At 42.3% G+C, this 20,447-nt stretch overlaps 2 protein-coding genes across 4 annotated transcripts in view; both read left to right on the forward strand.

Moving 5' to 3' along the window:
- LOC113405003 (B-cell lymphoma/leukemia 10-like) overlaps positions 1 to 4,903 on the forward strand; it is a 23,734-nt gene extending 18,831 nt beyond the window's left edge. For all 3 annotated transcript variants that reach the window (XM_026655696.2, XM_026655697.2, XM_026655698.2), the window contains 2 exons: positions 689 to 977; positions 2,708 to 4,903. In XM_026655696.2, coding sequence (XP_026511481.1) covers positions 689 to 977; positions 2,708 to 3,066 — 648 coding nt within the window. In that variant the 3' untranslated portion in view covers positions 3,067 to 4,903. The remainder of the gene's footprint in view (positions 1 to 688; positions 978 to 2,707) is intronic.
- Positions 4,904 to 11,113: 6,210 nt separating this feature from the next.
- Positions 11,114 to 15,795, forward strand: LOC113407254 (UPF0690 protein C1orf52 homolog). The gene is made up of 3 exons (XM_026655548.2): positions 11,114 to 11,443; positions 12,611 to 12,818; positions 15,423 to 15,795. The coding sequence occupies exons 1-3, from the start codon at positions 11,165 to 11,167 to the stop codon at positions 15,497 to 15,499; spliced, it is 564 nt and encodes a 187-aa protein (XP_026511333.1). The 5' UTR covers positions 11,114 to 11,164; the 3' UTR covers positions 15,500 to 15,795.
- The last annotated feature ends 4,652 nt before the right edge of the window (positions 15,796 to 20,447 follow it).

Consider the following 20,447-nt stretch of genomic DNA (forward strand, 5'->3'; position numbering starts at 1 on the left):
TGTGTGTGTGTGTGTGTGTGTGTGTGTGTGTGTGTAAAATTGAGATTATCTGTATTCTTCCTCTCCTTCCCTTCAATTTTTCTTTGACTAGAACAGGATGTTGAACTGAATCTCTTAATAGCAATTCTCCCTCTAGCAACATGCATCACTTCATCAGAAGCAGCCATTTCCTGTTGAAATAATGAATCACTGACATTATAACGGTGTTGCTAGAAGTTAACAATATTTAGCCATTTTTCCAGCAGGTCATGGACTAATATTTAGTATGTAGTGTTTAAACACTCTAGTATCTGTCTTAATCAGGCATAAGTTAATAAATCCAAAGGCTGACCATTCTTAATTCTTGCTAGACTGCACAGTTAAACCACAACTATCTGAACACATTACTACTTAATATTTAAAATATATTTATTTTTAATTTCCTCTGGGCCTTATTTAATGGAAGACTGTTTACCTGAGGGAGAGACTTCACTGGGTGATACTTTTTTTAAAAAGTTATAAATACATTATACAGATACATGGAGAATGGATCTCTGGCTGTTGGGTAACATGGCATTGGGGTTTCTAATTCAGAAATGTAGGTTTATAATCCAGTACTGACATCATCTGAATTTGAATGTTTTCCAATATATCCTCCTAGCCACATTGAAAATCAGCTAATGACAGTAATGTTTTGTCTTTTTTTTAGGCTTTAGAAAGGATGCGTCCCTATTTGTGTGACAAAATTATAGCGGAGAGACACTTTGATTACCTGCGTTCAAAGAAAATACTCACTAGAGAGGACGCTGAAGAAATATCTTGTCGACCCTCAAGTAGGAAGAAAACTGGGAAGTTATTGGACTACTTAGCAGAAAATCCAAAGGGACTAGATACTTTGATTGAATCTATTAGACGAGAAAGAACACAGAACTTCCTGTTAGAAAGGATAACTGATGTAGTGTTGAAAGTCAAAAATGAAAAACTTGAAGCTCTCAAAGGTGAGATGTTTAAATTGTTAAATGGCAAAGTAGATGTTTATCTCAAAGGACTCTGTAAAAGTATGTAAACCAAAAAACATGTCTTACTTAGCTTCAGAATTCCTTTGGTAATAGGGAATACCGCCTTTGAAGAAGTCTCTTGCAGGACAAACAAACGACATTAGACTTGGATTTAAGCCCCTAGGGACAAGTACCATGTCTTCCTTTGTCTTTTTACCATGCTAAGCACAGTGATGCTTAATCACAAAAAATAATGCTCATGATTTATGATGTACACAAAGTATTTTTGCATCTTGGTCTAAATCTGTCAAATTTTACTTCCCATGAGATTATATTGCAGAATTTGAGCTTGGTGATCAGCTTTCCTGAGGGTTTTCTCTTGGAACACTTTTTTTAAACTTACTATGCGCCTTAACATAAAATGAGTTTGTATTGGGAAACTAAACCATCCCTTTGTGTGTCAACATTAAACAAAGCTATAACCCCAAAACCTTATGTGTATATATGCATATATGTGCTGCTGCCTCAGCCTAGCATGCATGGACAAGGATTTTTTTATGTTGACACGCAGGAAATTGAATCATAACTTGATGTCACAGAGTGTATTCAAAGTTGAAATTACATTGTAATTCATAGCTCTAAAAATATCCAGCAATTGGTTCTAAGAAATATAAGTTGAGGAGAAGATGAAACCTAGAAGAAAGTAAATCTTAACAGATTCTTCTCTCCAGGGTTTACATCTTCCCTGTTTTGCCTGACTTTGTTTACAAAAATAAGGCCCTGTTCCCAGTGAATTAGATCCATGGAACTGCTAGCTGAAGAATAAGCTGAAATACTTCTCTTCACCCAAAAAATGTCCTTTGTTTTTGAGTGCGGGGTAAAGAGAATTTTTGGCCTGTGTTCTCCTGCCAGACTAACTTGAAACTGAAGCCTTACTTATCTCAAAGACAGCATATCCTTTTCATTCAAGTTGATTCTGACAGATACTCATTGGTCTCCTACAAGGAGCTCTGTGTAAATCATGCAGGCCAAAATTTTCAAACCAGAATGCGTAGACTAAGGCTTCTAAATCCATATTTAGGCACCTAAATATAAGCAGCTTAGTTCTCAGAAGGCCTTGGCACCTGCAGCTCCTGCTGACTGCACTGGAACTTGTGATTCTCAGCATTTGTGAAAATCTGGCCACTTTAATGAAAGTAGTTAAATATGGATTTAAGAGCCTAATGTTAGCCCTCAATTTTGAAATGCCTTAATTATAAAAGTCTCAAAATTACTTCCATTGGTTAAAGTAGTAATAAAAGGAAAGAGAAGGTAGAAGGGGTTCAGTTTCTGCAGTTTTTGTGCTGTAATAAAATCTCATACTTGCCATTTTCATAAATTTCAGGACATGAGAGAGGGGACAGTATTCCTGAGAGGAAAGGGATGGGGATAGGGATGTTGGAGAAGCTAGATGGGAACAGAATGGGAAGACGAAAAGGACAATTAGTTTTTGTGAAACATTAACTAATTTGACTGTAATTCACATTGGAATGGTGTGATGTCAGGTGAGACTGAAGTTGACAGGAGAGATGGTCTACAAGACAAGTGATCCACATTGATAAAATTTAAGTACCTATGCTCTAGTTTGATGGCTTTTAGAACATTTTAATAAATGTCATTGAAGTAATCTGAGGGAGAAGCTGTCTAGCTACATAGCAAATTGTAATAACATCCAATCTGGTTTTGTTTAGGTCTGAGCTGCAGCAGCTGTATGACTTCAGTGTATGGAGGAACAAATAATCTTTCTAGGTCATATTCTGATGAATCCAATTACTATGAAAAAGTAAAAGAATCTACCCATAATCAACCAGAAGAACAGTTTAGTACAGCTGTTTTTGTGTCTGCTTCATCTCTTCGTTCAATGAATTTACCAATTGTGGAGATGGGAAGCACAGAAAACGCAGACTTCTCAACCACGCTTCCAGGACCTGGGGATCCTGGAGCACCCCCTCTTCCACCAGAACTGCAGTCTGAACAACAGGAAGCCAGTGCCAGTTCAAGTGACAATCGTTTTCTGCCTTTAAGATCTCGTTCTCTTCTACCACAATGACTTCAATGACTCTTTTTCCTGTCTGTTTACTTAAAAGGGGGGGGGGGGGGGGGTGTTGTGAGACTTTTACATATCTTTGCAGGCAGCATACAGAATGTTTCCAAACTGTTAAATCACAAATAGGGGAAATAGCCTATGAGAGTTGCCACAAAAAAAAAGTTTAAAATGGTAATCAGTTGATTCTGTATCTTTAGTTTCTGGAAGTCTTTAGATGCAACTAGTGCTGGTTTTTTTTTTTTTTTTTTTTTTTTTTTTTTTTTTTTTTTTTTTTTTTAGGATTTCATGTTAATATTGTCATTACTTAAATTTTTCCACTCAATGGAACAAATATTTATCCTCCAACATTAGCAGATTTTGATATTTTTAGCAAGTAGAGGGAAAAATGGCTATTACAAAAGAGAACACTTTAAAAGGACTTTCTCAGAACTTATATTTTTGTACTGCTTCTAAAAGTTTGCCAAACTAATCTTTTACGTGACATAGGGTAAATTCTTCCCTCAAATTTATGCACACACCACTCCCATTGGGAGGGCAGAATTTGGCTCTTTGTAGCCATGCATTTTTTTTAAATGCTTATTGTCAAATAATTCTCAATATGCTAATTTTCTGAATCTTGTGCTCTATTTTCATCCAAACATGAAAGGCAGATACTACACTGATTAGAGTTCATATATGATAAATGCATTTTCACATACTGTTTTTAAATATAATATAGAAATCATTGGTTTGAGATGCATTTGTTTTAATTTACATTTATATTAATAGTGGAAAGGAATGTCAGCTGTTCAGATCCCAGTAAGGGAGTTGCTCAGTATCTTATTTATAAAATGCCTTTATTTAAGTAAGGGTATGCTTCTGTAAGGAGCAAAAGGTACAGTATTTAATGGGTGGACCTAGCAGGAGGATGTCTTTAACTGAAGTACTCAAGGAAATATTGCACTGCAGATACTTAATTTTTACACCCTACAATAACACGTTTACATTGCAAGTGATTTAGAATCTAAACCAAGTTTTAACTATTTTAACATGGGAAAAGTTCTCATCTGACATAGTACAATATGTTTAATCCTTTCATACTTTCCTTCTCATTCTAATCCCCACTTTGTAAGATTGAATTTTAGAAAATTAAGTGTACAAGTGCAAAATGACAAATTTAAAAACTGTATTACTCAGGATTATGTACAGATGTCTTTACACAGAGTATTTTTCTCAAGTTACATTTTCTGTTTATCAAAAGGTAGACTGGATTTTATTTAAAATGTATAATTCTGACACTGAATGCTAAAGTAAGATAAGTATTCTAGTCTGTCACACCCAGATTCCATTTCTAATGCTAATTCTCCTGCAGAGGCCATATGCTCAGCCTCTGGACTTCAGAGGAGAGCTGCCTTACGTTGTTCATGGGTGACGACAGCCCAAAAGGAGGCTGGTCCCATTTGGGGACTCAGAAAAGTAATCTACAAAGTATCCTATAGCTATTTGTTGTTCATGTCTGACTAGTCCATGGATGTTAACTCAGTTCAAATAAACTCAAGTTTAATTAGAATATCATGTAGAAACAACTTTAGTATAAGAATGAGGTAGCTTACATATGACAAAAATATGGGCTGCTTTTATTAATATATGACACACCAATCACTATGTTTTCAGGTATCCATCCATCTAAAACACACTGAGCCTGATTTTCAAAAAAGCAGATTACCCACAAATTCTATTCACTACAGCTTGGAGTTGTGGGTCTCAGCACTCTTAAAAATCAAGCTAAGTGTCTTAACACCCCTACATTTTGAACATTCCCAACCATTTTTTATGAACTCTGCAGGTATTATCTATTGTAACTTATTTTGCTATCCCTGTTGGAAGTGATTATAGAAATTAGGCTAATTTACTCTATCTGGATCTGAGCCTGAGAATTGCTGAGAGCCTTGCAGTCAATGCACACAATTCGCCTTCCACTCAAACTAATGCTAAAACTTCTTTGGGAGCAAGAGCAGGCCCATTGAGAAGTGAATGGTTCAGCAATTTATATGATGTACATAATCTCTCATGGGATAGGGTTCTGTGGTTACAGGAGATCCCCAAAAATTGGGTGAATCTGGGAGGAGGGGTTGATCCTGTGCAAACCAAAAATATACAATGTACATGGTTTCATAATGTGAATGTTAGAGATTTGCTAGATAACTACCAAATGTCTGAATGTGTACCACAAACTCTGTGTGCAGTAATTGCTCCATTGTATTAACCTGAGATCTTTAATGAACGTGTGTAATCTTAACAAATGCTTGAAACCTATGCATTTTTTTAAACAAAGATTTAATATCACAAACTGTGTTGAAATCTTTTTTTTTCTTTTCCATAATTGCTTGCTTCTCTCCTCCACACCCTCCTCATTACCTCTCTTTGTGGCTTCTGTTACCTTAAAACAAAACATCTCTGGTCTGAGCTGCTCAAACAGGCTATAGATTACTGCAATATGCTAATTTACAACAATTCCATGGCATTGAATTCTGGAGCACTGTTGAGGAAGAGGGGTGCTTGTTGAAGAGTACTCCCCTAACTTGTCCACTTCACAACGCCTGATTCTTTTGAGTGCCCATCCTCACTTGAGGCTTGAGCATTCCATGGAACTCTTCCTAGGTTGGAGAGACTCCAATGTGTAATTTCTAACCTAACCTCCAATAGCATGATCTTTAAAAAAATAAATGAACACTGTTCATCTGTCCATTGGCAGAATGATAGAACTATCTTCCCTCATCTGCTGTGTTTGGGGAGAGGGGGAGGGATGGGGTGGGTGGGTACAAAGACTTAAATCAGGCTTCACTCTGCTTCAACTTTCCTGACTGATCTGTAGAAGGTGCTGTGTAGAGCCAGACCCTGTTTGAACACTAGTTGGGTATGGTAGAATTATACTCACCTGGGGAAGAACACATCTTTTAAAATGATTGAGAGAGCATGACTGGAAAAGGTAGCAGGCTGGAGAGCTTCTGACCCAAGTTTGTGGGTCTAAACTAGGGAAAATGTTATTTTTAAAACAATTACCTAACATGATTTTGATATACCCCTTAATATTAGGGTAGACACAGTTTTAATATTTCTACAGTGGAGCTAGCTGGTTACATAACCTAGGTGTTTAATCCCCCTCAACTAATGTGATAGTAATTGTTAAACTAGATGTTAAGGGTGTTTTTAAATTGTTAGCTAGGTAGAATTAAAAAAAAGGAGGCACTGGCCTTATCTACATGACTTTTCAAACAAGGTATTGGAACATTTTTGAAAGCACTGTATATTTTAACACAGGCTAAGTGGTTGGGTTAAAGCTTAAGTTCCTACATAGGTGAGCGGTTTAGCACGTTTTAAACTTAAAGGTTTGTCTATACTAGACTTTTCAAAGGCATTAGACTATTAGTTAACACCCTTTTTAGTCTTCTCTAGATAAGGTCTGTATTTTTTTTTAAAGCAAATATATTTCTCAGCATTACCTCCATTTGTATACCTATGTAGGATCAAATAATTGTAAAATGCAAACTCCAATACGTTTGCCTTTGTTGTACAATGTAGCCTACTAGTGAATATAAACAAGATCTCAGCTGAGGCAAACAAAATAGAGTGGTGGTTAGTTTTTCCATCAAATATAGGAGTACTCCAACTCCAAATTTGTGTAAGATATTTGCCTGAGGCTAATCAGAGTACACTAAAAATAAAATAAGTTTATTGGAATCCACATGAAAATAAAGGGTTTGAGCTTTTTGTACTACTATTGACTGTTACGGAATAACCTATCCAGAGGGCTTTTTTACACTCACCCAGTGGTTCTCAAACTGTTGGTTGGGACCCCAAAGTGGGTCGCAATCCCATTTTAATGGGGTTGCCAGGGCTGGTTTAGACTTGCTGGGTCCCAGGGCTGAAGCCCAAGCTCTTCCGCCCTCAGCGGTGGGGCTCAGGTTACAGCCCCCCACCCCTGAGCGGTGTGGGACTTCAGCTTTGTGCCCCCCACCCCAGGCTTTTGTCTCCCCTCCTGGGGTCGTCTAGTAATTTTTGTTGTCAGATGGGGGCTCACGGTGCAATGAAGTTTGAGAACCCCTGCACTAGCCCTTATCAGTTGGTGATTGGCCTACTGTACATGCTGAAGCATGAGAGGGTTGTGATTTTCAAAGCAGTCAATCAAGGCTGTCCCTCCCACAGTATTCTTGCCGGCAAGTTAAAGTAGTATGGGCTGGATGCATGGACTATAAGGTGGATAGAAAATGGGCTAGATCGTCGGGCTCAACAGGTAGTGATCGATGGCTCCATGTCTAGTTGGCAGCTGGTTTCAAGCGGAGTGCCCCAAGGGTCGGTCCTGGGGCTGGTTTTGTTCAATATCTTCATTAATGATCTGGAGGATGGCGTGGACTGCACTCTCAGCAAGTTTGCAGATGACACTAAACTGGGAGGAGTGGTAGATACGCTGGAGGGTAGGGATAGGATACAGAGGGACCTAGACAAATTAGAGGATTGGCCCAAAAGAAACCTGATGAGGTTCAACAAGGACAAGTGCAGAGTCCTGCACTTAGGACGGAAGACTCCCATTCACTGTTACAGACTAGGGACCGAATGGCTAGGAAGCAGTTGTCATAACTATAAAGGGAAGGGTAACAGCTCTCCTGTGTACAGTACTATAAAACCCCTCCTGGCCAGAGACTCCAAAATCCTTTTACCTGTAAAGGGTTAAGAAGCTCGGGTAACCTGGCTGACACCTGACCCAAAGGACCAATAAGGGGACAAGATACTTTCAAATCTTGGGGGGTGGGGGGGAAGGCTTTTGTTTGTGCTCTTTGTTAAGGGGGTTGTTCGCTCTTGGGACTGAGAGGGACCAGACATCAATCCAGGTTCTCCCCATCTTTCTAAGCAAGTCTCTCATATTTCAAACTTGTAAGTAAAAAGCCAGGCAAGGCGTCTTAGTTTTACTTTGTTTTTTCAACTTGTAAATGTACCTTTTACTAGAGTGTTTATCTTTGTTTGCTGTACTTTGAACCTGAGACTAGAAGGGGGTCCTCTGAGCTCTTTAAGTTTGATTACCCTGTAAAGTTATTTTCCATACTGATTTTACAGAGATGATTTTTACCTTTTTCTTTAATTAAAAGCCTTCTTTTTAAGAACCTGATTGATTTTTCCTTGTTTTTAGATCCAAGGGGTTTGGATCTGTATTCACCAGGGAATTAGTGAAAGGTTTCTCAAAGCTTCCCAGGGAAGAGAATGGTGGCAGCAGACCAGATCTAAGTTGGTAGTTAAGCTTAGAAGTCCTCATGCAGGCCCCCACACTTGTACCCTAAAGTTCAAAGTGGGGATACAGCCTTGACAGCAGTTCTGCAGAAAAGGACCTAGGGGTTACAGTGGACGAGAAGCTGGATATGAGTCAACAGTATGCCCTTGTTGCCAAGAAGGCTAATGGCATTTTGGGCTGTATAAGTACGGGCATTGCCAGCAGATCGAGGGACGTGATCATTCCCCTCTATTCGACATTACTGAGGCCTCATCTGGAGTACTGTGTCCAGTTTTGGGCCCCACCCTATAAGAAGGATGTGGAAAAATTGGAAAGAGTCCAGCGGAGGGCAACAAAAATGATTAGGGGGCTGGAGCACATGACTTATGAGAGGCTGAGGGAACTGGGATTGTTTAGTCTGCAGAAGAGAAGAATGAGGGGGGATTTGATAGCCGTTTTCAACTACCTGAAAGGGGGTTCCAAAGAGGATGGATCTACACTGTTCTCAGTGGTACCAGATGACAGAACAAGGAGTAATGGTCTCAAGGTGCAGTGGGGGAGGTTTAGGTTGGATATTAGGAAAAACTTTTTCACTAGGAGGGTGGTGAAGCACTGGAATGGGTTACCTAGGGAGGTGGTGGAATCTCCTTCCTTAGAGGTTTTTAAGGTCAGGCTTGACAAAGTCCTGGCTGGGATGATTTAGTTGGGAATTGGTCCTGCTTTGAGCAGGGGGTTGGACTAGATGACCTCCTGAGGTCTCTTCCAACCCTGATATTCTATGATTCTATGATACTCTTACTTGTGTATGTTCTCATCCATGTAAATAGCTACTATGCCTCTTTAATGAGTCCTACAGGTTAATGATGAGTGGTGTAAAAAGCATATTTCCTTTGATCAGTTTTAAATCTGTTTTCTAACGGTTTCTTTGAATGTCCTCTTCCCTGTTTTGTTACTATTATGAGGAAAGTGATGGGACAGGGCCCCTTGTGCCCGACCAGCAGCATCTTGTATGGCGCTCTCAGATCCCCCATGTATAGGGTTACCATATTTGAACATTGAAAAAAGAGGACACTCCACGGGGCCCTGGCTCCGCCCCTTCCCCGCCCCTTTCCCTGCCCCCGGCCCTGCCCAACTCCGCCCCTTCCCTGCCCCCATTCCAACCACTTCCCCAAAGTCTCCGCCCCCTCCCCTGAGTGGCCCGCATTCCCCCTCCTCCCTCCCAGCCACACGAAACAGCTGCACCAATTCTAGAGTCAGGCACTCCACTAGTGTAGACTCCCATGACTTTAATGAAGCTGCTCAGTTTACACCAGTGGAGGATCTGCCCCGGCGCTCAGTTTTTGGATTCAAGCAATCCAGGCCACTAGAGGATTCCACAATTTATCTATCCATTCTCTAAGCTCAAGGTGAAGCTCATACTTTCTAGTTTATAAAGCTCTATAATCTTAAGCAAGTCTAACTTCATGTATATCAAGTAACCCTAATGGATTTTACATTTCCAACATATACATTAATGATTGAAAGACCACCAACAACTCTTGAGTATAGCAGCTATCCAAAATAACTTTTGGAAAACTTTATCCTGTGTTGTGCACTGTATGGAATCATGCAAAGAGGATGCTTTCTGGTCACTCTTTACATTAAAATTACTTACCAGATTTATTATCCTGTTCTTCTCTTAAGACTTGTTCCCAACCTTCCTTCAAACCAGTGTTTGTGTGTCTCCGCTTGTTTAACAGTTTCTATACATGAATGTTGCCTGTTTTTAATGACCCCACTATTTTCCACTTACAGGAGATGTATGTGTTTGGGGGGTTCTTTTGGTATGTTTTTATTGGTTCTAGCTTTCATAGTAAGATTTTTGATATGTATGGAATTCAGTGTTGTCACAAAGTATGCAATGCACTGCTAGGTGTTGGTGTGTTTGATACTGTTTCTCAATCTCACAGTTGGTTACTGTCCTCCATTTCTGAAATAATAAAGTGTTTTTTCTTAGATTGAGGAAGGCATGGGCTTTTGAACATGTAACACTTGTTTGGCTATCAGAGATGACTTTTCCTTCATTGATAATTAGCATTTTTTTAAAAAAACCTCTTGAATGGCTAGCTCAGATGTTATGCAGCAAAGGAGGGTAGTAGTAATCCGGAGCACAGCAGCTGGAGCCGGGGAGGAGAAGTGCCCGGCTGGGGTCCGGAGGCAAGGGGGGCTGCCCGAGCCAGTAGCGCTGGCTTGGGCAGCTTGGCTCTTACAGAGCCGAAGTCTGAGAGGGGAGGACTCACAGAGCAGCCGCGGGAGGGGAAGTGCCCGGATGGCATTTTTCCCGGACATGTTCCGCTTTTTGGCAATTCCCCCCGGATGGGGGTTTGATTGCCGAAAAGCCGGACATGTCCAGGAAAAACCGGACATATGGTAACCCTACCCATGTAGGGTGACTAGACAGCAAGTGTGAAAAATCAGGATGGGGGTGGGGGGTAAGAGGAGCCTAGAGAAGAAAAAAAACCAAAAATCGGGACTGTCCCTATAAAATCGGGACATCTGGTCACACTACCCCCATCTTATCTCTAAACAGTCACAGTCCTTCCTCGTGCCGAGCTCTCCCTACCAGTCCAGTCACTGGGCCTGCGTCGGGCTTCCGGGCCGGGGGAGAGCACGTCCGGGGTGCCCGCCCCCTCGCGGGCAGTGGGATCCCTGTGTGCGAGGGGGACGACGGGGCAGCTACCTGGGCAAGGGCGGCGCTCCTGGCTGCCTGGCGGGCGACCCCCTGAGGGAGCCTGGCTCCTCGGCCTCTCTCGCGCCCGGAACGTTTGGTTCCAGGCCGGGTTTCCGCGGCCGCTGGGTGTCCCCAGTGCCAGCCCCGCCATGGCGGCGGAGGGGAAGGATCCGCTCGGCTACTTCGCGGCCTACGGCAGCGACAGCAGCAGCTCCAGCTCGGACTCCGAGGGCGACGAGCCGCGCGCCGCCGGGGGAGAGGCGGCCGGGGTTGCTGGGGAGGCGGCCGGGGGCAGCCCGGGCCGGAAGCCGCGGCTGCCCGGGCCCGACGAGCTGTTCCGGAACGTGTCCCGGCCGCCGTCCTTTCTCTATAACCCGCTCAACAAGCAGATCGACTGGGAGCGCCGGGTGGTGCGGGCGCCCGAGGAGGTGAGGCCGGGGGGGCTCCGGCGCGGTACGGGGGGGGGGGGGGGGCTCTCGGGTAAAGCCCGGCGTCTGCGCGGGGCCCTCCCGGCCCTGTGCTGCTGGGCGCGGTGTCCCCGAGCGGCACCAGGGAGAGCCCCAAGCCACTGCGAACAGCGGGGCGGAGTCTCTCCCGCCCCCTAGGAGCCAAGGGGGGCTCCCGCTAGTCAAAGACACTATGACCCTCTTCTGCAGTGGGTCTCAACCTATTTATCGTCGTGGGCCGCAGGTTGAGAACCACAGCGCCCTCCCCCCGCCAATAAACCCCCACACTTCTCTATGCCCAGAGACCCTGCCCCGGAAGGGAGGGTAGCCTAAAACCTGGGGATGCCCCCCCCCTCCTTCCCACAACCCTGGCCAGAGACCCACTCTCCCGCACCTGCCCCCTGCGGCACTCACCAGTGCCCTGCTGGCAGTAGCGCTCTAGTAGGCTGCCAGACACTGTCTCCCCCTGGACCAGCCCCGCCGCTTTTTAGACCAGAGCAACACATTTTGAATTTTTTTTTAGCACCCAGCTGGGCCGCAGCTGTCTGCTAATTGGGCTGCAGGTTGAGAAATCGCTGCCCTTGAGCAAGGCCCTCGAACAGAGCCTGGTGAGATTGCCAGACCCTCTTCCCAACAGGTGCACAGGGAGGAACGCCAGGGTAGAGCCCTGCAGCCCGATTGGGTAACAGTAGGAGTCAGTATTGTGGGGTAGGGGCAGGAGCAGGATTAAAAAATAGTCCTGCAGAGGTGTCTAAATCAGACTTCTCCTCACAGAATGTATTGAATCTTTGCCATTTTCTTTGGGCTGGGGGCATGGGGTTTAGTTTTCTGGTTTTCCCCTTTGTTGTTTTAGGGGAAAGTCTCTTTCTTGTTTAACCTTGCCAGGGTAGCGTGACCAGACAGCAAGTGTGAAAAATCGGGATGGGGGTGCGGGGTAATAGGAGCCTATATAAGAAAAAGACCCCAAAATCGGGACTGTCCCTATAAAATCGGGACATCTGGTCACCCTATGCCAGGGCCCCTCGGGTAATTGTTTTTGGTAATCCAGAGATCAGATCTCCTTTGGTTTGACGTAATGTGAGGCTCTCGCTTTCTGCTCTACTTCGCTTTGTTGCAATGCATTGTAAACAGTTGTGTTCTCTTCAACAGCCTCCTAAGGAATTCAAAGTGTGGAAGACTAATGCAGTACCACCACCTGAGATTTACAGTATTAAGGAAAAGAAGCCGCCACCACCTCCTGAGCTTGATATGGCAATAAAATGGTCTAACATATATGAGGACAATGGAGATGATGCTCCACAGCAAACAAACAAAGTTAACTTTTTACCAGAAGAGGAGCAAGAGCCTTCAGAATCAGGTGGGAAATTATCTAATCTGGTGAAGGGTCTAGGGTTGCCAACTTTCTGATTGCAGAAAACCGAACACCTTGCCCTGCCCCGAGGCCCTGCCCTGGGCTCGGTCCATCCGCCCCCCCCCCGTTGCTTGCTCTCCCCCACCTTTGCTCGCTGGCTCATATTCACCAAGCTGCAGCAGGGGGTTGGGATGCCAGAGGGGGTTCAGGACTGGGGCAGGGGTTGGGGTGTTACACGGGGGTGCAGGCTCCAGGAGGGACTTTGGGTGCAGAAGGGGACTTCTGGGCTGGGGCAGGGGGTTGAGGTGTGGGAGGGAATTTGGGGTGTGGGCTCCTGGCAGCGCTTACCTCAGGCAGCGCTCAGAAGCAGCGACATGTCCCTCTGGCTCCTAGATGCAGGGCAGGCTAGGGGCAGCGCACAAAGTCCCCTGTCTGCTCCTGTGCCTAGGAGCCGGAGGGACAAGCCAGCCGCTATGAACAACTGGACTTTTAGCTGCCAGGCCAGCAGTGCTGACCGGAGCCTCCAGGGTCCCTTTTTGACCAGGTGTTCTGGTCGAAAACCGGACTCCTGGCAATCCTAGAAGGGTCTGAAAAATAAAAAGGGATGGTTCTTTTTGGGTGTGTATTATGTGATCTGCTTTTAGTTTGGCCTTCCTGGGTTTCCTTCTTTCCCCTCCTCCATAATGGGCAATATCTAATATATGGTAAGTTAGTACTGTACTAGTGGCTCAAGAATGATTATGTGTAAAATCCTGTTATAAAATTTCCTCTTATTAGGAGGAAAATCATAATGATTTTAATTCGTTTTCTAAGCAGGTATTAAGAAACTCATCAGAAAGGGACAAATAAACCATTTTCCAAGTAACCATGTGCTATAGAGCTAATTTATAGGTTGTTGCAGGATGCAGTCCCAGGGAGCTTAGTTACATTAATTCTCTCTCTTGTTGTTGGGGTTGTTAAATGTTCTCTTGCTCATATTCTGCTGTTCCAAAATCCTCTTTGAAGCTTCTCTTTTATCAAACATTTGGTTTTGTTATATTGAACTTTTAACTTGGAAAAAGGGATGAAATAATAATTATAATGTAATACATACCTGATTTTAAAGAGTCAAGATTCTCATAGGATACCATGTAAAGTTAAAGCATCCAAATTTCATAAATCAAAGCTTGAAACCATTGATCACCTAATAGTTCAAGGTCAGCCCTATAATTAATAGTTCATTAAAAATGTACTATCTGCTTTAGTGAACCAATAGTAAGTGCAGTTCCTACATTGTGTTTCTTTGATAGTTCTTTCTTCTCCAGGTAGTCATGACATAATGTGGCTGTGCTTTCCACAGTCATATATGTACTAAGCTTAACATGAATGTGAATAAAAAAGTGGATTTGCTGAATACTGCTACATGTGCTGTAGGGAAAGATGTTAATACAAAATACAAATAAGGTGGTGCACGTCACCAGGCTCTGCTGTAGAGATCTTTGGGGCAAGGCCATTGGTGGCCTGCTGTTCCTCTTCCTCTTGTACTATCTGGCTGCCTTATTTTCTTCCTCTCGTCACAAAATTATGTTGTCTGTGGTTCAGTAGCAAGGTTAGATCCAACAATTTTGGACAGGTTTTACATTCAAAACTGTAAAAGAAAATTTAGTTATGAGAACTACTGCTGTGTTTCACCCCAGAAGTAGCTATATTTCAGTGGTAGGCCAGGTTATTTGTATTTATGATATTTGCAAAGTACTTCAGGATAAAAGGAGCTGTAAATGAAAGATGTTTTTTAGAAGAGCATCTATAATACTCGCACCTAAACATCTTGATACCGTAGGTTGGAAGAATTGGCCGTATATGTCATTGAATGTTCTTTTTGTCAACTACATATTAAATGTGTTTGTGTGTGAGAATAACTCAAGACAAGCTGTAAAGAATAGAGCTAAAAGTAGAAAATGTTTCTTTTGAAACATTCAGTATTGTCTTGGATATCAGTGAGGTACTTAGGCTTGCTCATTGAGAACTTGATTGACAAAGGGAGCATCATCATCTGAGGATGGCATCTAACTGCTTTCTAAGTTTCACTCTGAATATTGACTGTTTGCTCCTGCTCCCTTTTCCTCCCACTCTTCATTTCGCCTGCCCTGCATGCTCCCCTTCTTCCTTCCCTCTTCACTACTATCCTGTCCTCCTTCCTTTGTCTCCCCTCCTAACAAAATCCCACCCAAAGATTAAAAAGACATTGTACAACAAACATGAAATCTGCAGACCCTCACTCTCTGATTATATGTAATATCTCTCTTCCTATCCTTGGTCTGTCTTGTCTATTTAAATTGTTAGTCCCTGCCCCAAAGATCTATCTCCTGCTGTTTGTACAATGCCTAGCATGATTGGCCCCTAGTCACTACCATAATAAAAATAATTAATCTTTCCTACTAACACTTTGGTCCATTCCAAGAGTGGGGATGTTATCCGCCAGTCCTAGTGTGTGTGGTTCCAACGGATCTTCAGAAGTGGAAAAATAAATTGGTTTGGCAAGAGGCTAGGGTATGTGACAACACATACTAACTTTCCAGCTTGAGTTCATATATTATACTTGTGTTAATTGACACCATCTTTTATTTAAAGATGACGAAAAAGATGAACCAGCTTCTGCTAAGAAACGCAAACTAGACACTGGAGAAGAGACTAAGAGGAAGAAGTAATAAGCAGGATGAACTGCATTTGGCCCCCTATGGACACCTAGTAAACTTTGATTCCTCTGCTGAAATGGGAAACAAATACACTTTCACCTAACTTATATCATATGTTGTTTAGAGATTTTTTTTTATTTCCATAGAATATTTGCCACTTGGAAAGCACAAGAGTTCATGGATCAGTATTGTGATAAAACTTGTATCCGCTGAACAAAAATTAAGTCCATGTAATCAATTGATTTAAAACACAATCTTTTAAAGTATTTGATGAATATTTGTGCTCGTACAGGTTATAAGGCTTTGTGGTATTCTCCTTATCCACAAACTTGTGATGTGAGCTTTTCTCAGCTGACCTGCCATCGTGCTAAAACCTTTTATAAAGGAACATATTTTTTAAAATGTTGTTTTAAGTAATGTACTGTGGTACCTGTTTACATACATTTCAAAACAGCATTGATTAAAGAGTGTAAATACGTAGGTCACCTGAAATTAAAACTACATGTGAAAATGTATATAGCTTAGCTGTTTAATATGCAATGCAATGTAATGGACAAATTCTCTACTGTGTGTGTTTTAGCAGTATGTTAGACGCTTGACAAATTCTTCATGGTTTGATGTGTAATAAATTGAGAGTTACTGCTTCATTTAGGACACTGGCCTTCAAAAATGTACTTGAAAAGTGGAGTTTGCTTTGAAATCTATGCTGGATACCACCATGTTGTTGCCTGCAGCAGTGGCTTATGAGGTTAAATGATGTGAGGAAAATTGTCAGTATTGCAGAATGGGGTCAATTTATGTATTCTGTATTCTCAAACTGGAGAACAAAACTGACATGCATGCTAAAAACAGAAGTTGTCATGGCTCCACTTCAGCACCTAATAATTATTGTCAAATGCATCTCCTTCAGTACAAAATAGCAATATGAAGCTCAGGCGACTTTTATACACAACCAGAAACAGAGGAGTTCTGCAGCAAGCAAGCAATCTGGGTCTGGTTATTGCTCGCATTGCAGAATCTAGTCAAGCAATATGCCCTCCTGCTTCACATCTTTTCAGAGGGCTTTTTGCATATCTGAGAATAAATAGTGCCTAGGACCATTGCAATCATGCAATCAGAAATGATTCAGGTTCAATGGTAGGAGTGGGACCGTGATTTCACAGGGCACAGCCACACACTGTGACAGTTTAGGAATGGTGGAATGCTGCAGCCATTTGAAATTAGAATGTAAATACCTAATTGTCACCAGCCTCCCATAGTGTGAAATTGCCACCTGTTTTAATAATCACATAAGGGAAGAAATTCAGCTTTATGTTTAATTCAAAAAGAGAGCATCTCCTACAGCACAATACTCTTACACCTTAGCGAAGACTGCCATGGCTTTAACTGACCTAGTACTTCTGTCAACACACAGGTAGCCATAGATTACTTATGCAACTACTGATCTAGCCTGACTCTGGGTACTGTTTGTTCATGAGTTTAGGTGGTCTCATTAAGCATTCTATTTTTGAGCCTATTAAGTACCGTTTACAAAGGTGGGGGGAAATTTTAATGTGTTAAACTTGAAGCTGGTGTCTGTGAATGATCAGGCTAGACCCAACCTTCTCTCTTCAGCCTCAGGATCACTGGAGTTGGGGGTGTATTCTTCAAAGGATGTGTTGTTATGAAGAATCCTTAAATCCAGGTCAAGGGGGAACTTCAGTTTTGGTTACAAGTATAGAGAGAACTGGATTGGAAGAGTGATACTGAGATTCTCTTCAGCCATGAAATCTAATAGGTCAGTTTCGGGGGTGTGCTATTCTGCGCCCTGTGGTCTAGTTAGCAAAGTTCAGGACCCCCTCCCCTGGGCGCTAGCTGATCTAACAAGGAGGTTTTGGAAATTCTGCCTTAATTACCCGATCCCAGTAAATGCAGAGAATATCCTGAGGTTAGCCAAGATGAGCTTATTTTTGATATTAGAGAGATTCAACCTGCTCAAACCTCACAGTTGTCCAAGGGATTGACTAATGTTTGGATCCTGTAACGATCTCTTTGGCTGCTGCCTGAAATAGCTGAAACAATTCCATAGTTGTCAAGTATCAGAGGGGTAGCCGTGGTAGTCTGAATCTGTAAAAAAGCAACAGAGGGTCCTGTGGCACCTTTAAGACTAACAGAAGTATTGGAGCATAAGCTTTCGTGGGTGAATGCCCACTTCATCAGACACAAGCCATAGTTGTAGTTTAAAGCCAGGGACCCTGGCAGTAGATGCATGTCTGCAGTGGCGGCATGACAAAGAGGCTTTTGTCTTCATATTATTTGCTTCATTACCCTAGTAGCAACTTGGGCAAGGATCAGTATGTGATGATGGTACTTACCAGTGACTCCTGTTTGGCCTTGGAACTCGAAGAGTATAATGATATGGTTAATATCCAGCCTTATTGAAACTAACAGCTTCCAACCTGTGTGGTGGTTAGTGGCAGAAACCATGTCTAACCTGGAACGGGGTTAATTAATAATATTGCTATGTTGGAGGTTGGGTGAAACCTTGTTGAAGCTGGTGCACACGATAGCTGTCCTTCATTCTGGATGAATATAGGAAGCAACTTTTAGAGTAAGGTAGCTGAAACAACAGAAGCACTACTCAAAACACAGACCACATGCAAGGCTGCAGCCAGTCAGAAACTGAGCTCTGTGAACAGGTGTGTGTTGCTGGGGGCTGAATGAAAATGTAGGAGGCTGAGTATTGATTGGTGGAGGTGTGTGTCTGTGGGCAGAAGCAGCCAGCAAGAGAAGCACTGGTAACATAGCCCTGAGAGAAAGCTAAGAGAGAGAACTTCTTGGGAAGGCGGCTGGCTGGAAAGAGGTTTGGAACTGTGAGCAGATAAATTGCCTCTTGTTTGATTCCTACCATTTTCAGAGAAATAGGATTTTGTATATTCTTTGTAAATAAACAAGATGGCAGCAAAGAAATATCTGACTCTATTATCAATTTCTCTTTCTAAGGGAAACAACCTGCCCTCCTCCCCAATATTGACTCAAGTCAGAAGGGGTAACAATAGTATTTAGCATGTATCACTTCATCTTTTGATTTGTAATACTAATGCCTAGGTCTTATATAGCACATTTCATCAATAGATCTGAAAGTGCTTTACAATGAAGGTCAATATCATTATTCCTATTTTACAGATGGGAAAACTGAAGCACAGACTGATTAAGTAACTTGCCCAAGCTTACGCAGCAACCAGTGGCAGAGCTGAGAATACAACCCAAATCTCAAGTGCTAGCTGAGTGCTCTACCGATTATACCATACCACTGGCCTGCTGGGTGATCTTGGGCAAGTCACTTCACCTCTTTCTACTTCAGTTTCTCCATCTGTGATATAGGATAATGGAGATGAATGATACTGACCTCCTTTGCAAAAACAGTTGAGATCCAGTGATAAAAAGTACTATATAAGAGCTAGGTATTAAAATTATTATGCATTGCCAGGTCCCCTGATCCTACACTGGCACTTTAGCCTCCTTGCAGTTTGAAGGTAGAGCCACATCTGTCAGTCACTATCTCAGAAATATGTTCCAGCTGTTAAAGAGCCACAGAGCACATGAACCAATTTTCTTTTTGATTACTTCAGATATCTTGATATCCATAATCTTCCTCATAAAAATAACAAGGGGAGGCTGGACCTGTCTTGTCTGAAGAAAGGAAATGTTCAGGTGAGCATGAATAAATACTCTTCCTCAAGAGATCCTACAATGGGATTTTGGCAGGGAGAGCTGTGAAATAGGCAAGAATCCTGTGAATAAAGTCCTAACACAGGGATGGGGAAGATGATGATGTAAGGAGTTGTCTATGACAGAAGCCCCTCTGTGTTCTGTCACCCTAAGACTATCTTCAGTTACAAGGGTCCTGGATATTTCTCATAGCCAGTTTTTATTGGAAGCAGTTTTCTCCGTCACTAGGAGTGCTAAATTGGCATCTGAGTTTCACGCTAGCTTTAACTAGATGTCTGAGCCTATCTCCTTTGTAAAACTGTACCTTCCAATGTCAGCTTGTAGTCTAGCTAGCTGCCTTTAGATGAGTTATGAAACAGGCATGGAGTAATTTAATTAATACAGAGATATATGGGACATTGTGTTGGGTTATCCAGCAGTTATCAGGAGAGGGTTACTATTCTCTACCTGAGTAAATATCACAACTGTAGGCCCTGAGCGAAAAGATAATCCGAGAATCTGTCCACAAGGGAAGTAGGCCTGGGTCCAGCTTTGTTAAATTAAGTAATTTCCCAAGGACACAATAGAAGAAGGTGCTTTGAGGAACTTGGCTAGATGATATGAGGGACTAGTTGCTCTTTTTGGGCTGGGAAAAGAAATGCTTGTAGGATCTTGAAACTCCTTGCAGAGTTGTTACTTGGGTAATTTAGAAACAAGGTGAAAGAAGTTTTTTGAGCTCTGTTTAAACTTCTGACAAACTTGTGCTATGATCTCTGGAAAAGCCAGTTTGATAGTTGGACATCAAGAATCTGGTGCAGTGGTTTTTAATGCTCAAAGGGGGCTTGTTTGATCAAGGCATAAACGTTGGTTATGTGAAGTCTGTGGCTAGCATGGTACAATATCCTGTGTATGGTAGCTGGGTTCAGACACTTTTAACAATTTAGTTTCAGCATCACTTTGTATCTTCTGTGTTGCTAATCTTAAAAGGACTGCTTAATAAAATAATAATAATAAATATCTGACTCTTATTTATTGCCTTTAATCAGTAGATTTCAAAGCACTTTAATATAAAGAGCCTCAAGCTATTGTTTTACCATTGTGATTCGCCCCTGCTCACACACACACATCCTCAGAGTGGGAGCTTTCTTGAAAAGTCTGTTTTTTAATAAAGATTTCCCATTCTCTCTCCTTAGCCCATGTCTTCCATTAGCTCCTTAAACTATAGTATTTACAGTAGTGGCAGACTAGCTATGTGAATTCTGTAGGATAA

This window comes from Terrapene carolina, unplaced genomic scaffold, assembly GCF_002925995.2.
Source record: "Terrapene carolina triunguis isolate 2854851 unplaced genomic scaffold, T_m_triunguis-2.0 Scaffold210, whole genome shotgun sequence".
In the NCBI taxonomy this organism is placed as follows: Eukaryota; Metazoa; Chordata; order Testudines; family Emydidae; genus Terrapene; species Terrapene triunguis.

Coding starts and splice junctions, on each gene's coding strand:
- LOC113407254 (XM_026655548.2), top strand. CDS start 11,165: ATGGCGGCGGAGGGGAAGGATCCGCTCGGCTACTTCGCGGCCTACGGC. Junction 11,444..12,610: donor TGGTGCGGGCGCCCGAGGAG/GTGAGGCCGGGG, acceptor TCTCTTCAACAG/CCTCCTAAGGAATTCAAAGT. Junction 12,819..15,422: donor GCAAGAGCCTTCAGAATCAG/GTGGGAAATTAT, acceptor TTTTATTTAAAG/ATGACGAAAAAGATGAACCA.